Source organism: Bufo gargarizans, chromosome 6, assembly GCF_014858855.1.
Source record: "Bufo gargarizans isolate SCDJY-AF-19 chromosome 6, ASM1485885v1, whole genome shotgun sequence".
NCBI classification, from domain to species: Eukaryota; Metazoa; Chordata; class Amphibia; order Anura; family Bufonidae; genus Bufo; species Bufo gargarizans.
In genome coordinates this window covers 51556424-51571010 of record NC_058085.1, presented here as the reverse complement: position 1 = coordinate 51571010, position 14587 = coordinate 51556424, and the positions used below count along the sequence as shown (strand labels likewise).

At 47.0% G+C, this 14587-nt stretch overlaps 1 protein-coding gene across 1 annotated transcript in view; it reads right to left on the bottom strand.

Annotated features, from left to right (window-relative positions):
- Positions 1-263: 263 nt before the first annotated feature.
- NPLOC4 (NPL4 homolog, ubiquitin recognition factor) overlaps positions 264-14587 on the bottom strand; it is a 47981-nt gene continuing 33657 nt past the window's right edge. Inside the window, exons 13-17 of the mRNA XM_044296433.1 lie at positions 11480-11551; positions 10167-10262; positions 7478-7594; positions 3908-4010; positions 264-1029 (exon numbers count right to left, since the gene is read on the bottom strand). Coding sequence (XP_044152368.1) covers positions 869-1029; positions 3908-4010; positions 7478-7594; positions 10167-10262; positions 11480-11551 — 549 coding nt within the window. The 3' untranslated portion in view covers positions 264-868. The remainder of the gene's footprint in view (positions 1030-3907; positions 4011-7477; positions 7595-10166; positions 10263-11479; positions 11552-14587) is intronic.

Genomic DNA, 14587 nt, shown 5'->3' with positions numbered 1-14587 from the left:
TCTTAGGTACAAATCTGCCGACAGATGCCCTTTAACAATGATTCACGGTAAGCCACCTATAGGAATAACATTTCTCATTCCTGGAGGGGATATATTCTGCCGCATAAATCTCTCTCTTACCCCCTGTACGAATAGGAGGCTCAAAGTGAAATTGAATCCATATATACTTTGTATAATTGCAGATTTTTTTCAGCATTTTTTGATCTACATAAGCATTTCTCTTTAAGAAATAAAAAAGAAAAGTAAGTACCAATGACATGAAGTCCACCCGGAAGTTTGCTTTTAATCTAAGATGGTTAGCGTTTAAAGTAATACTTGCGCAACATGGTAATGGTGGATAAAAACCAATCGCTTCTCCACCCACAGTTGGTATTTGCCTGATGCTAATTCAAATATTGCCAGGGAGGAGTAAAGCGATGCCATGCCGGCAGATGCAAAGAACCGGGCTGGTGCAAGAGCTGCTTTTCATATAAGTTACATCTTCAATGGCAAAAGGAATCATCGCCAAGACATGACCGCCTTAACCAGGCTCCACTTTCAATCAAGGGGGTGAATGTGTAAGAAGATATGCAGGAAAGATCAGCGGTGCCAGCCCAAGCTGTAGAACTGGCAGCAGACAGTCCTGTAGGCAAAGCAAGGAGCAAGACGACATCTTATCAATCCACCCCCCCTCTCCCATACTAATGGGCTGGGCTTTGGTCGTGGCCGGTGGGCTCTTAAGCTCTGCACCTCTACATACTACCCCTTGGAGAATGGACACACTGAAAGACGTCTCCTTCACGCAGCCTTACACAAGCAACATCATAGGGTAGGGGGCTTGCATAAGATCAGCTCCCGGTAGAAGTGCCCCGCGGTCGGTGCTCCGATGCTAGGTCCGGGGCAGGCGGCACATCTCACAATGGTCTGTCCCAGCCTGGTTCATGAAGGTGCAGTGTTGACAGGACCACATGGCTGTTGACGAGGCAGCGTGTGTGGATCCTCCGATGGCCCCATAATCATGAAGCTCTGATGGCTGTACCCCGACTGTGCCTGGGAAGGGAGACGCAAGACTTTATTCATAACATCTGGGTAACATAAAAGGACATAAAGCCCAATTGCATGGACAAAGAGTGGGCAAAGTAGTCTTCCCACATAGGATACACATTGGGCTTGCTTTTGGTGACGTTTAGGCATAACAGTGCAACAGCTTTGAGAAGCACTCCCGCAATTTTTTTTTTTATCTCTGACCTGTTAGGAAAGTCCATAATGTAATCTGTAGTGAATATTATCTTCTCAGCGGTGTCTGTATTTGTGAGTTATCTCCTCCCTTCTCATCCCCAGCTGCGTCATGTGACCAGTACTCTCACTTTCCAAATAACACAGAATCTTATATGTGGACATAAAGTCAGTTTCTCTATGTATTCTTATGGGAGCCTCCCGTCAGTCTCAGAGGAATGAACAGAGAAGTTCCTGTCCTGTGTCAGTTGAAGATCAGACACAGCTGAGGATCAGAAGGGAGGTTATAAGTCACAAATACAGTTTACATCATGTACTTTTCTAACAGGTCACAGAATAAATAAAAAAAATCTGTGGGAGTGCTACTTTAATATTCAGGACTGATGCAGCTCCACGAGGGCTCAAGTGTGGGCACCGTACCCGCCCCACATACTCGACGAAAGGTGTTGTTTCGTCAGTGAGGGATATTTGCCAGAGCCCACTTTAGATTTTCAAAGCCTGATCAGCTATTTGGGTGGGGACAGGACAAAGTTATTGGGTGCAAATGTATCTCTATTAGTGCACCCTGTAGATATTAAGGAAAATAAAGGGTCTAACATAGCATTTCATCATAAAATATATGTGAAGCACAGAAGATGCATACACAAGGAATATAGTGTGTACCTTTAAGTTTTTTTTCCCAGTGTGTATGGCCCTTTAAGTGCCAGCACCCCAGAAAATATCACAATTGCCCAGTTGACAAACAGCTTTGACACGGTAGTGGCTGGCAGAGTACATGAGCATGTGAGGAACTATTAATAACTATATGCGTAATGAGTGTGTGACGGAAATCATTTTGTTTTTCAGGACAGTCTGTAGTTTTTATTGACAGCATTTTGGAGTATACAGGTAAAACTCGAAAAATTAGAATATCGTTCAAAGTTCATTTATTTCAGTAATGCAACTTAAAAAGGTGAAACTAACATATGAGACTCATTACATGCAAAGTGAGATATTTCAAGCCTTTGCTATAAGTTGGATGATTATGGCTTACAGCTTATGAAACCCCAAAGTCACAAATTTGAGGTCCCCTTTGCTCAGGGGGTATGGATTAATTAGCCGACTAGAGTGTGACACTTTGAGCCTAGAATATTGAACCTTTTCACAAAATTCTAATTTTAAGCTGCATTAATGCAATTCCTTTTAATTTGCATTAGGCCTCATGCACAGGACCGTTTTACGGATCCGCATCCAAGCCGCAGTTTTTGCTGCTTGGATGCAGACCCATTCGCTTCAGTGGGGCCGCAAAAGATGCGAACAGCACTCTGTGTACTGTCCGCATCCATTGCACAGTTCCGTGGCCCTGCAAAAAAAATATAGCATGTGCTATTCTTGTCCGTTTTGCGGACAAGAATAGGCATGTCTACATTGGGCCACCCGTTCCGTAAAATTGCGGCTTCCGTTTTTTGCGGATCCGCGGTTTGCGGGCCCCAAAAAACGGCACGGTCGTGTGCATGAGGCCTTACTGAAACAAATGGACTTGCACGATATTCAAATTTTTCAAGTTTCACCTGTATATGGCTTTTTGATCACATTTTTGGGGGGAGGTGAAGAGACAAATAATGGTGAATTGGTCATTTTGACTTTTTTTTCCCCATTATGGCATTGACTCTATGGGATAAATATTTTTACATTTTCATAGTATAGGCATTTTGAGACACGGCGATCCTAATGAGGTTTATTTTTTTGTTGTTTATTTTAAATATAAGGAAAGGAGGTGATCTGAATTTTTAAATATATTTTAAAGGGAGTCTGCCAGCAACTTTACATGTCTCAAACTGTTCATGCCGCCCTGTGGGACACATATACAGAAAACAAAAGGTACCTTTGGCTTTCCTGCATCTGCAAAGCTCCAAAAATGAACTCTGAAGGTATATGCAAATGTGGACTGCAAGTCCTGAGGTACGGTGTCTATCGCTGCAAGTGCAGCGCATCCTCACCTGTTTAGATTTCAACAGCCAAATCTTTTCTTCATCTGAAGTCCCCCACCTGCGCATATCAATGCCAAGCCCAAATAGTGTACAGCGCATGCCCAGGCCCGGTGGTGATGTGTGCAGGCGTGGCATTTCAAACGCATCTGAGGGGTTAAATGGCCATGATCGGTGTTATAACCTTATCACAGACATTGCCTCTAGGTGTCTGCTGTGTAAAACAGCAGGTACCTGGCAGCGTTGGTGCACACTCAGCTTCTGAGCAGGCGCCATGTTTAAAGACCTAACTTCTGCCGTACATATACAGCAGAAGCTGGGAAGGGGTTCAAGTGGCACTGACTTAAAAAAAAAACACTTTGATATGTCATAGAGAAATATCAAAGGCTTTGATTAGTGGGGGTCTGTGTGCCGAGACCCCCACCAATCACTAGAATGAGGAGAGAGAAGTGCACGCATAGTGTGCTCTCTCCTCACTGCAGGAGATGGGCTCAAAGTCTATGGGCCGGTCTTGATTCAGTCTCCTGCAGCAAGGAGAGAGGGCTCAGTATGCGAGCGCTTCTCTCTCCTTCTTCTAACAAATCGGTGGGCGTCTCATCACTCAGACCTGACCGATCAAAGCATTTGATATGTCCCTAGGACATCAAAAGTTTTTGGAAACCTCAGTGATACTTTAATAATGATCATTTTGGTCACACGTGGTTACTCTGTTTTGCGGCACTCACTGCACAGTTGTTCGATGGTTGCCCACTGTTCTGATTTCTTCCAAGTCTGAGCAAGGTCCTCATTCCTGGTTCTCACGGCATCCAAAAGCAAGCTAATACTGTCCTAAAAAGAGGAAAAAAAGGAAACCATAAGGACTCTTGTATTAAAGAGTCAGCACATTTCAAAGGTTATCTTCAGGTTGTTGTGCAGCTGAATACAATCTATTTCTCTCATGTCATTGCTCACTGGGAGGGGGTGAGGGGTGGTAGATGTAAGGGGGACTAGGGTATAGTCTTTTAGGGTAAGTGGTGGTGTATATGTTCTATTAAGTTGTCGTGTAATATGCTGATGTACACGGATTGACGATATGTATTATGTGTTTGGGAATTATGTACCGGACTTCCAGCTGTTTTGAATTACTATTGCTTTTCAGGACCGGACTCCTTATGGAAGGGACTTTTGGAGATCTTCTCCTTGGATCTAGGACGCTTGGGAATGGGGAGGGGGGGGGGGGGGGGGAGAGAAATGTTTTCTCTCTTAAAATGCTTTGAAAATCTCAATAAAAACAATCTGATTAAAAAAAAAAACAACAATCTATTTCTCTCTGTTACCAGCCACTTCAGGCTACTGGAATGGTCTTCAGAGTTTAAAGGACAAGCCAAACAACAAAACTTCCCAGGTCCTGACCACCAGTCAAACACGGACATCCCAGCTGCTCTGCACATGTTCTATAGGAACTTTATCATTTTCAGCTAATAAAATGGGGACTGGTCCCCTGCCAGTGTCACAGGCTGCCAACTGGAAATTTGAATGGGAAGGTCTCTGGCTCGGAGCAGACATCTGCTGGGATTCAAGCTGTTGCTGAAAATACACACAGGAGACACCGGCATCAAGTGTGTTAAACCAGCGTGGAAACACACCACCCAACAGACGTTTGCTGCCAAGGCCATGGGTCCAATCTATGGCAGCACCTGCGTGTAGTTATTATGTCCTCCCTTTTTTAATACGAGTTTAATTTGGATGCTCACCACCTGGCATACAATACAAACGGCTCCAGCTTGTATTTTTTAGAACAGCAAGGAAAATGTAAGGGAATGGCGTTTCTTACAGAGCCATGTGTCTGTACTATACACAGAAAAAAAATATAGCATTCCCTAAAGTGGTAATTGGGGGGCTAGAAATGGTGTACCACGTACACTAATGAGCACTTGGTGGTGCCCTGCCCTCTGATCCAGCATCCTGTCTCTGATACCCAATTGCTCCTTCAAGTTTGGCGGTGGCTGATGAAGTGGTGGAGGGAGCTCCCTTCTACTGTCTAACCACTTAGATGCCAAGGTAGCTACAATGGAATCTAAGGGGTTAAACGGCCAGGATTGGAGACGTTGCTACCACTGTGGCAGAGCGTCAGCTGCAATATAAACCTGCTATGGATGACGGAGGCTCAACACCTCCATTTATGAGAGATGCGTTTACTCCAGAGCTGCATATAAACAGTGGATATTCCTAAAGGGTCAACACCTCCTGCCTAATATTGTGTAGCTTCTCCTTGTGATGTCAGAGCAGTTTGAGGCATGGACTCCACAAGACTGTGGGATCTGGCGCAAGACATTAGCTGCAGATGCCTTCGCTCCTGTAGTTTTTGCAGTGTGGCCAGAGCATAACCCTGCTGAAAGAAGTCATTGACTTTAGGGGACACCACTGCCATGAAGAGGGGTAGCTGTCTGTACCAAGTTTAGGTAGGTGGTACGTATCTCATTCACTAGATGCAAGACATCCCAGAAGAACGATGTCCGGAGCATCACACTGCATCTGCCGCCTTGTCTACTTCCCAAAGTGCATCCTCGTGCCACATGGTCTCGAGGTAAGTGAAGAATACGCACCTGGCCGTCCACAGAACGTAAAAGAAAATGGTATTCCATTGCTCCACAGTTCACTTCTGATGCCCACGTGCCCATTATAGGCATTCTGGTGGTGGAGAGGGGTTGGGATGAGCACTGAGGGGTCTATGGCTACACAGCACTATACACAGTAGGCTGCAATGCACTGTCTATTCTGACACTTTTCTAGCTACATTAGCACTTCTGTGAGATCGGACCAGAGGGGCTCACCTGTACCCAAGAAGCTGCCGTCTGTTCACCAGTTCTCATTCCTTGGAGCACTTTTGTAGGTACTAACCACTACATACCGGGAATATCCCATAAGACCTGTCATTGTAGAAATGTTCTTACCCAGTCATCTAGACATCACAATAGCTGATCTGTGCATATCAGCCCAAAAAATGTCATGTGTCTTTAAGAGCATTAAAGCACCACCTACGCACCAGCAAGCCGAGTTCTGCTTTACATAATCCCCCTACTACATCCTTGAACTTTTACTCCGATCTGTAGGATTTATTACAGCAACACTTATGCATGTGCTGCCCAGCTGTGTACTGCTCCCACGTAACTCCTCCTGTCATAACATCATCATGAGATTATCCCCTACATAATCTAACATTGTGAGGTCCAATGCATTACCAAATACCCCTCACTGAGAACATGGATAGGAAACAGAAGGGAGAGAGGAGCTCAGCCTGTACTCCGGCCACTATATACAGCTGTAAGGACAGAGCCAGACACGGAATACTATGTTACAGACACGTGTGAACAGCGCAGCTGCATGAAAAACTGGACCTCTGCCCCCGCTGTCACTTTTTTATTTTATATTCTTTTTATTGAAGTTTTCAATAAACAAACATTTACAAGCCTTTTTGGCTCATAGTCCCTTTTTCTATTTTGTCGAATACATACATATAAATTAAAAAGGTATAACAAATTAAGGATATAAAACAAAAAACGGGGACGAGCCTCCCTACCCTCGCGGGTGAAGCTAGGGAGGCTCGTCCCCGTCACAGCCGGCTATTGGCCGCCGGGGAGATGCAGCAGCTGCCATGCAGGGATCAGGAGCGACGCGGGCATCGGGGATAAAGTTTCCCTAGGGTGTCTTAATTTTTCTACATTGTACCATTTTGTGTGTTGGAATGGAGTTAGCAGATTTTCTATTTCTGTCAGATGAATTTACAAGCTTAAATTCCCAACACAGAGCGGGACTGGAAAGGCACTTCTAAATGAATGTGTCCCGTCTTCAGGCTGAATTCTTCATGTCACATGCCAGCTCCTTCCATGCCCATTGCAGGGCGCAATATATACATTGCACTTAGGAACATGCACAGTGTGGTCAAGAAGGGGCAGCACATGGCATTAAGTATTTGATCTACTTAAAAGTGGTTGTGCAGGCTGTATATATTGATCACCTATCCTCAGGATCAATGTCTGGTCGGCGGCAGTGTGACGCCTGGCACCCCTGCCAATCAGCTGCTTGAAGAGGAGGCGGTGTTCCATGCTACACTACACATCATCTCCTTTGCAGCAGCGCAGTTTAATAACAAGTACTCGCTCCACTGAAGTGAACGGATCAAGTACTTGGAGACCTCCAATTGACAAAGAGGTTCCATTGTGTTCATAACATACTAGGATTTTGTGAGGAGGGGGGTTTCGGCAGAATATTTACTCCTGGCACTATATATACTCTTGTAGAGCGTTGGCACTCACCTGTAGCGGCATTACTTCATTGGTGACTAAGAAGAGGAGTAGATGGAAATCTGAGATGATCTCAAGGAAGATGGATGATGGATTTTGGGAGAGATATGTTGCCAAGCTGTGGAAATCCTGCGAGAGAAAAAAAAAAAAAAAAAAAAATCAGTCAGTGGACACTGAAAGGTCTGGTGAAAGCAAGGGCTAGCAGATAGACCCGTTATGGCAGGCAATGCTTGGAGGAGGTGGGAGGAGGACATTGTGTCGTTATGGGGGGTCTGACTTGGGTATTGAGGCACTGTGGCTTCTTTCTGAGTAACATTCAATACAAACCCCAGTTTCTGCAGAACCTCATATTTAAGAAGACATAGATGCTTTATGTTCGTCCCCAATTGACAGACATGATGCTTTAGAAAGAGGTTCTGCTGTAGCTGGGGGTTGTATGATATGATCCGACCAAGGACAACATGTGCTCTCAGCATGTATGTTCTCCACATGTTGGCTTGGGTTTTCACACTTGGAATCCATACTATAATTGGCTTTCTATGATATTGGCTATGATGTTGGTGCGTGTTTGAGACTTCAAAGTGAGGTTCTGCAGCAACTGGGGTGGGGATTATAAGGAAATATGTACCCCCATTGATTATTAAAGGGGTATTCAAGGACTTTAATACTGATAGCTTGCATTGTACTGGCACATCTGCTCATGATCTGATTGAAGGTGACGTGGCACTCCAGCAAGTGGCAAAGCCCAAGCATTGTTTGCCCAGGCAAAGCACCATGCGTATGGTCGTTGCTGTTCCTGGTAGTGCGTCTCAGTCCCACTCAAATAAATGGGACTGAGATGAAGCACAAGGGATGATTGGGAAAAGCTCCTTTAAGAATATCTGTTGTCACTTCAGGAATTCTAGGTCCTATTATATGATCCACGAAACTGCTTTGCGACCTCTTAATATTTTACAGTTAACAATAGATTGTATTATATCACAGTGACTGAAGTAGAACTGCAATAACAGACACTGGCCATGGGCAAGAGTGGCGCTTTTTCTGGTACAAAATGCAAACTCACACAACCTCTAACACTTCCAATGTAACAACTATATTCCCATATAGATGGATAAATGGTAGGGATCGACCGATTATCAGTTTTACCGATATTATCGGCCGATATTCAGGATTTTGAACGTTATCGGTATCGGCATCTATTTGGCCGATATACCAATAACGTATCGGGAACAAGGATCGCACTGCTGACAGCGCTCTCCATGTTCCCTCAGCAGCACAGGGGAGAAGGAAGCAGTGTCTTACTCCCCTCTGTGCCGCTGCCACCAATGAGAGGAGGGAGGACAAGAGGAGGGGAGGGGGATGTGGCCACTGCGCCACCAATGATTAATACTGGGGTTGGGGGGGGGGGGGGGGTGCACTGCACCACCAATGAAGATAACTCATTAATTCATATACAGGAGGCGGAAGCTGGCTGCAGAATCACATAGCCAGCTCCCGTCCTCTATGAGCGGTAGCTGCGATCCGCGGCAGTTAACCGATCAGGTGCGCCACCTGAGGGGTTAACTACCGCGGATCGCAGCTACCGCTCATAGAGGACGGGAGCTGGCTATGCGATTCTGCAGCCAGCTTCCGCCTCTTGTATATGAATTAATGAGTTATCTTCATTGGTGGCGCAGTGCGCCCCCCCCCCCCCACCCCCAACCCCAGTATTAAAGAGGACCTTTCACCTGGAAAAACACTGAACTAAGTATCATGACATATAGAGCGGCGCCCAGGGATCTCACTGCACTTACTATTATGCCTGGGCGCCGCTCCGTTCTGCCGCTGTGCCCTCTCCGGTATCTTCGCTCACTTGGCTATAGTAGGCGGAGACTTAGGGGACTTGGTTATAGTAGGCGGAGTCTACCCTTGTTCTGCTGGGCGTCTCCTCCTCCTAGGCTGTAGCGCTGGCCAATCGCAGCCCAGAGCTCACAGCATGGGAGTTTTTTTTTCTCCCAGGCTGTGAGCTGTGCGATGCGATTGGCCAGCACTACAGCCTAGGAGGAGGAGACGCCCAGCAGAACAAGGGCAGACTCCGCCTACTATAACAAAGTCCCCTAAGTCTCCGCCTACTATAACCAAGTGAGCGAAGATACCGGAGGGCACAGCGGCAGAACAGAGTGGCGCCCAGGGATAATAGTAAGTGCAGTGAGATCCCTGGGTGCCGCTCTATATGTCATGATACTTAGTTCACAATGTTTTTCGAGGTGAAAGGTCCACTTTAATTATTGGTGGCGCAGTGCACCCCCCCACCCAAGCCCCCCAGTATTATTCATTGGTGGCAGTGGCCACAGGGTCCCCTCTCCCTCAGTGGAAGTTCCGATCGGAGCCCCAGCAGTGTAAGCCTCGGGCTCCAATCGGTTACCATGGCAGCCAGGACGCTACTCAAACCCTGGCTGCGGCTCCCTGCTGCTGTGTGCACAAAGCACAGGGCAGCAGGGAGAGTGTGAGGTCTTATTCACCCTAATAGAGCTCTATCAGGGTGAATAGGACAAGGGTCCTAGTCCCTAAGGGGGCTAATAGTAAAAAAGGAAAAAAGTATAAAAAAAAATAAAAAAATGGTCACCTAAGTGCTTAAATTCTGAATAATGACCACCCTGATGACATGTAATGTCAGGGAATGGATCTGTTTTCACTGAGGTCACAAACAACTAGGTCTCACCTGGGTCTCCCCAAGAGATTCTCTGTTTTCAATGGGAAACAAGTTGGAGGAGGTGGAGAATGTATATACTGGATCCTTCGGGAATGTGGTGGTGACCTGTCCATTGAAGAAAATACAAAATGTTAGTGATAAGGAAGCAACAGAAGAAATCACATATGTATTCCTAGGACAGAGTGACAATACAGACATATATGTTGTTTACATTCATACATTAAATGACCACTTTATTACAGACGACCATCTATTGAATCTCTTTTGGCCTTCAGAACCGCAGGAATTCTTTGTGTCAGATTCTACTCGGTGCTGAAATTATTTTGCTGAAATATTGGCCCATGTGGACAGGATACTTTCTTGCCAGTTGCTGTAAATTAGATGGGGGCACTGACCATGCCCTGGACAGCCCTTTCTACCTCATCCCAGAGATGCTCTATACTGGATTAGGATATGGTGACTGTGAAGCCCAGGGAAGCAAGGGCACTTAATGTCATTCAGCATGGTGCATTATCCTGCTGAAAGTGTCTTTCTGCCAGACAGACATGGACTTGGCCAACCACAATGCTTAGGTAAGGCCACAAGTATTAGAGGACCCAGGGTGTGCCAACGAAACATTGCCCACACCACTACTGCACTCATCAGCATGATGCAGCAGAAATCAGTTTCTCCACTGCTCAGCGACCCAATGTTTGCACTCTCTTGCCCACCTGAGTCTTGCCTTAGTGCTCGTCTTTTCTTATTGCCCATCTGTGCATTTGGACACAATAGTTGGAGCACCGGCGTTGCATATGGCTGCAGTTTGCTGGACTGTGCACAGCCTGTTCTTCAGAGCGATTCTTGACATCCTCCTCACACCCCTTTAGTCCAGGAGTTATGTCCACAGGATCCCTTCTTGTTGGATGTTTATCCTGGACCATACCATTCGCTGTATACTCTCAAAACCGCTGAACAAGGAAATCCCACAAGGTCAGCAGTTCCTGAAAACACTGGCCTCAGCCAGTCTGGCACTGATGACCGTGCCTTGTTTAGGTCGCTGGATTTTCCTATTCTACTGTGGATTCACACTGAAACTGGTCCCAAGGAAACTTGTTCACTTGATTTTATTCTTCACTCCGGGGGTCACATGTCTAAGTCCCATACAATCATGAAAAGCCGGGGTGTCTCTAATAAAGTGGCCGTTCAATGTATGTAGACATATACTGTAAATACATCCTGTGAGGCAGCCACCCCTTCAATTCAAAGAGTAAAGTATTATGCCCTTAAAGAGGACCTGTTCACCTAACTAGTCTTAGTAAATCATGTGCACACGGAATACTCACATCAATGATCAAATACTCTACAGGTAGAGGCCGCGCCAATTGTGTGATTTCATTACCAAACTTGTCAATATCCTGGAAAACAAAAGTGGAAGTAACACTCATGGGCAAGGTGACATGTAGCACACTGGCATTGTCAGCCATTTTCTGCTCCATCACAACAGCCTATGCATAAAGAAATAAAGTCCATAGGGGACCCACAGGACACCCTCAAAAACGGACAACAGATTGTTTTGAAGGGGTTTGCCCATCTCATACATTGGGGGCATATCACTAGGGTGTGGGTCCCACCTGTCTCTAGAACGGAGCCTGCCAAGTGAAGGAGTGCTGACCGCGCATGTGCTGCCACCCTCCATTAATTTCTAAGGGATTACCGAAAATAGGCGAATGTTATGCCCCCAATGTATTAGATAGGCCAACCTCTTGAAAAAAAAATAATAATAATTTATATATATATATATATATATATATATATATATATATATATATATATATATATATATATATATATATATATATATATATAAAAAACACCAATCATCATATTTGAGGGGTTATATCAGTGGGTAAAATTACACCCACTACAGGGCCAAACTGTAAGCAGCAGTTATAACATGATCTCTGTTGTTGTGGCATACTGGCCAAGAAGGATTATATGTCATCATCTATAGTGGAGTCAGGCAGAACCACATGATCCTTCTCAGCCAATCACCTGCACTGACAGATCATGAGATGCAAGCGTACCTACTAGCATAACTATTAGGATGCATTCAGACAACGGTATTTCTGGGTCCGCATCTCCACAAAAAACGAGATTTTTGTATAACTTACCAGTAAAATCTCTTTCTCGCTCTTTCCTTGGGGGACACAGAAGACCTTGGGTATAGCTCATCTCCATAGGAGGCGTGACACTAAGTGAGAACTGTTAAGCCCCTCCTCCACAGCTATACCCTCAGCCTGGAGAGAGAGACTGCCAGTTGCGTGTCCAAGTAGTGAGAAAAGGCAAAGTCCAAAAGTGGAACCAACAAGCCAACTACCCAACGGGTAAAACAAACTCGGAAACAAAGAATGGGTGGGTGCTGTGTCCCCCAAGGAAAGAGCGAGAAAGAGATTTTACTGGTAAGTTATACAAAAATCTCGTTTTCTCGCCCAATTTCCTTGGGGGACACAGAAGACCTTGGGACGTTCAATAGCAGTCCAAGAGGGGAGGGACCACAGCACCAGGGCAAAGCACCCGAAGGCATCAAGAAACCGCCGCCTGCAGACCAGGCGGCCCAAGGCAGCAGACGCCGAAGCCCCAGCGCGCACCCTGTAGAACCCAGTAAGGTGTGCAAGGAAGACCAGCGACCGCCTTGCACAAAAGCATGGCCGAAGCCTAATGCCTCCGGCCCAGGAGGCACCGACCGCTCTGGTGAAATGAACGGTGACACCAAAAGCAGAACCCTGCCCTTGGTGCGGTAACCACAGCAATAGACACAGAGAGCGAAGAAAGCCACCCTGGAGGCCGTCAACCCTTTGCGCGGACATCCTGGAAACACAAGAGACCGAACGCCGACAAGAGCCGGAGATCTCCAAGGAATAACTGCAAACCCAAACAATCTCCAAGCGGTGAAGCGCCCGTTCCCGGAGACGGGAAGGGGATGACCAAAGCCTCGTAGATAAGAAGGCAGATACCACCCTCAGAAGGAAGGGACGGGATGGAGAAACAGCCCCGTCCTGGAAAAGGACAGAGGGCACAGAACACGAAGGGCCACCCATCAGGCACCCGTCAAACATGATGGCAACAGAAAACACAACTGTACAGGACAGCAGGAGTAGGGAGAACTTCTACAACGGCACCAAGGGAAAGAGTGGAGCGCCAAGAGCTCAGTGTGTAGTTCCCAGGGCGGTACCAGGGAACGGTACAGAGGAACCAAAGAGCCACTCTGTGGAAGAAGGTCATGACAGGCCCAGGAGGGCCAGAAAACGCTGCAAGGGGAAGGACAGCGCCGACACTTGACACTTCAGTAACAGAGTCCCAGTGTCAGGCCGGACTAGAGAAAGACAAAACCAAGGGAGAGAAAAGCAGAGTGGGGGAATGCCCCACTTACCACAAAACCTAGTCAAGAACCCTAAGTCCGACAACCGAACCCGGACGAAGCACAGTCGGGAGCGAACACTAGCGCGCTCGCAGGAATCGCCTGGCAAGCGGGAAAAAAACCCAATGTGATCAGGCGCAGACCAGTAACACGGCCCAAGGGTCGGAAGAAAACTCCCGTCTGCCCCCGAACAACATAGTCCCGTATCCAACCGGAGTGGGTGAGCAGAAGGACAGACGGAAGAAACCGGAAGGGTCCGCCCAGCAGCCGACAGATGCCAGGACAAGACAGGCCAAAGTCCAAGTCGACGTAGCCACCACAGGAAGGAGTTCTACAGTCCTGGTGAGGGAAAGTCAAGGACAACCGTGACCGAAGGGTAGTCCTCCCAAGTTACCGAAAAGGTAAGTCCAGCAGGACCATATGCCCAGAATGGAAAGGCAATCTGCACCTAGCGGGAGGACAGAACGCAATAGGCCTGGCAAACAGGCACACAGCTAGTACTGCCAGCGAAAACGAGGGAGACGGTACGAGACCACAAGTAACACCGGAACCATCCAAATGAACAACCATGCTCACCCCCGAAGGGGAGGGGGCAATGACGAAACAGCCTCTGAGGCCTGGCCGGTGCAGAAGCCACCTCGGAGTGACAAACTCAGAAAGGAAGCCAAAACAACCGAGCCGGCGAGGAAAAGCAGTCGAGACAGAGGTCGGCATAACACCCTCCGAACCGAAAGGAGGAATGGCAAACAGGGAAGCCACAGGACAGTTCAAAAGCCGAAAACCTGCTACTCTGTGAGACGACCTGCACATCGCCTCGCAGAAGGCGAAAACCCGGAAGAACCCAAAAGTGGAGGTCCCTCAGACCTGGATAGACTAGCACCCAAGAGAAGTTGGGTGACCTACCCGAGAGGAGCGGTCTGTTCCTGGTAGCAGATCAGACTGAAGTGCAGAAGGCGCCAAAGACAACGCTCTCGACCCGACGGCTTGTGCGGGGAAGCAATGTCACGGGAGGACGAACGGGTACGCATCAAGG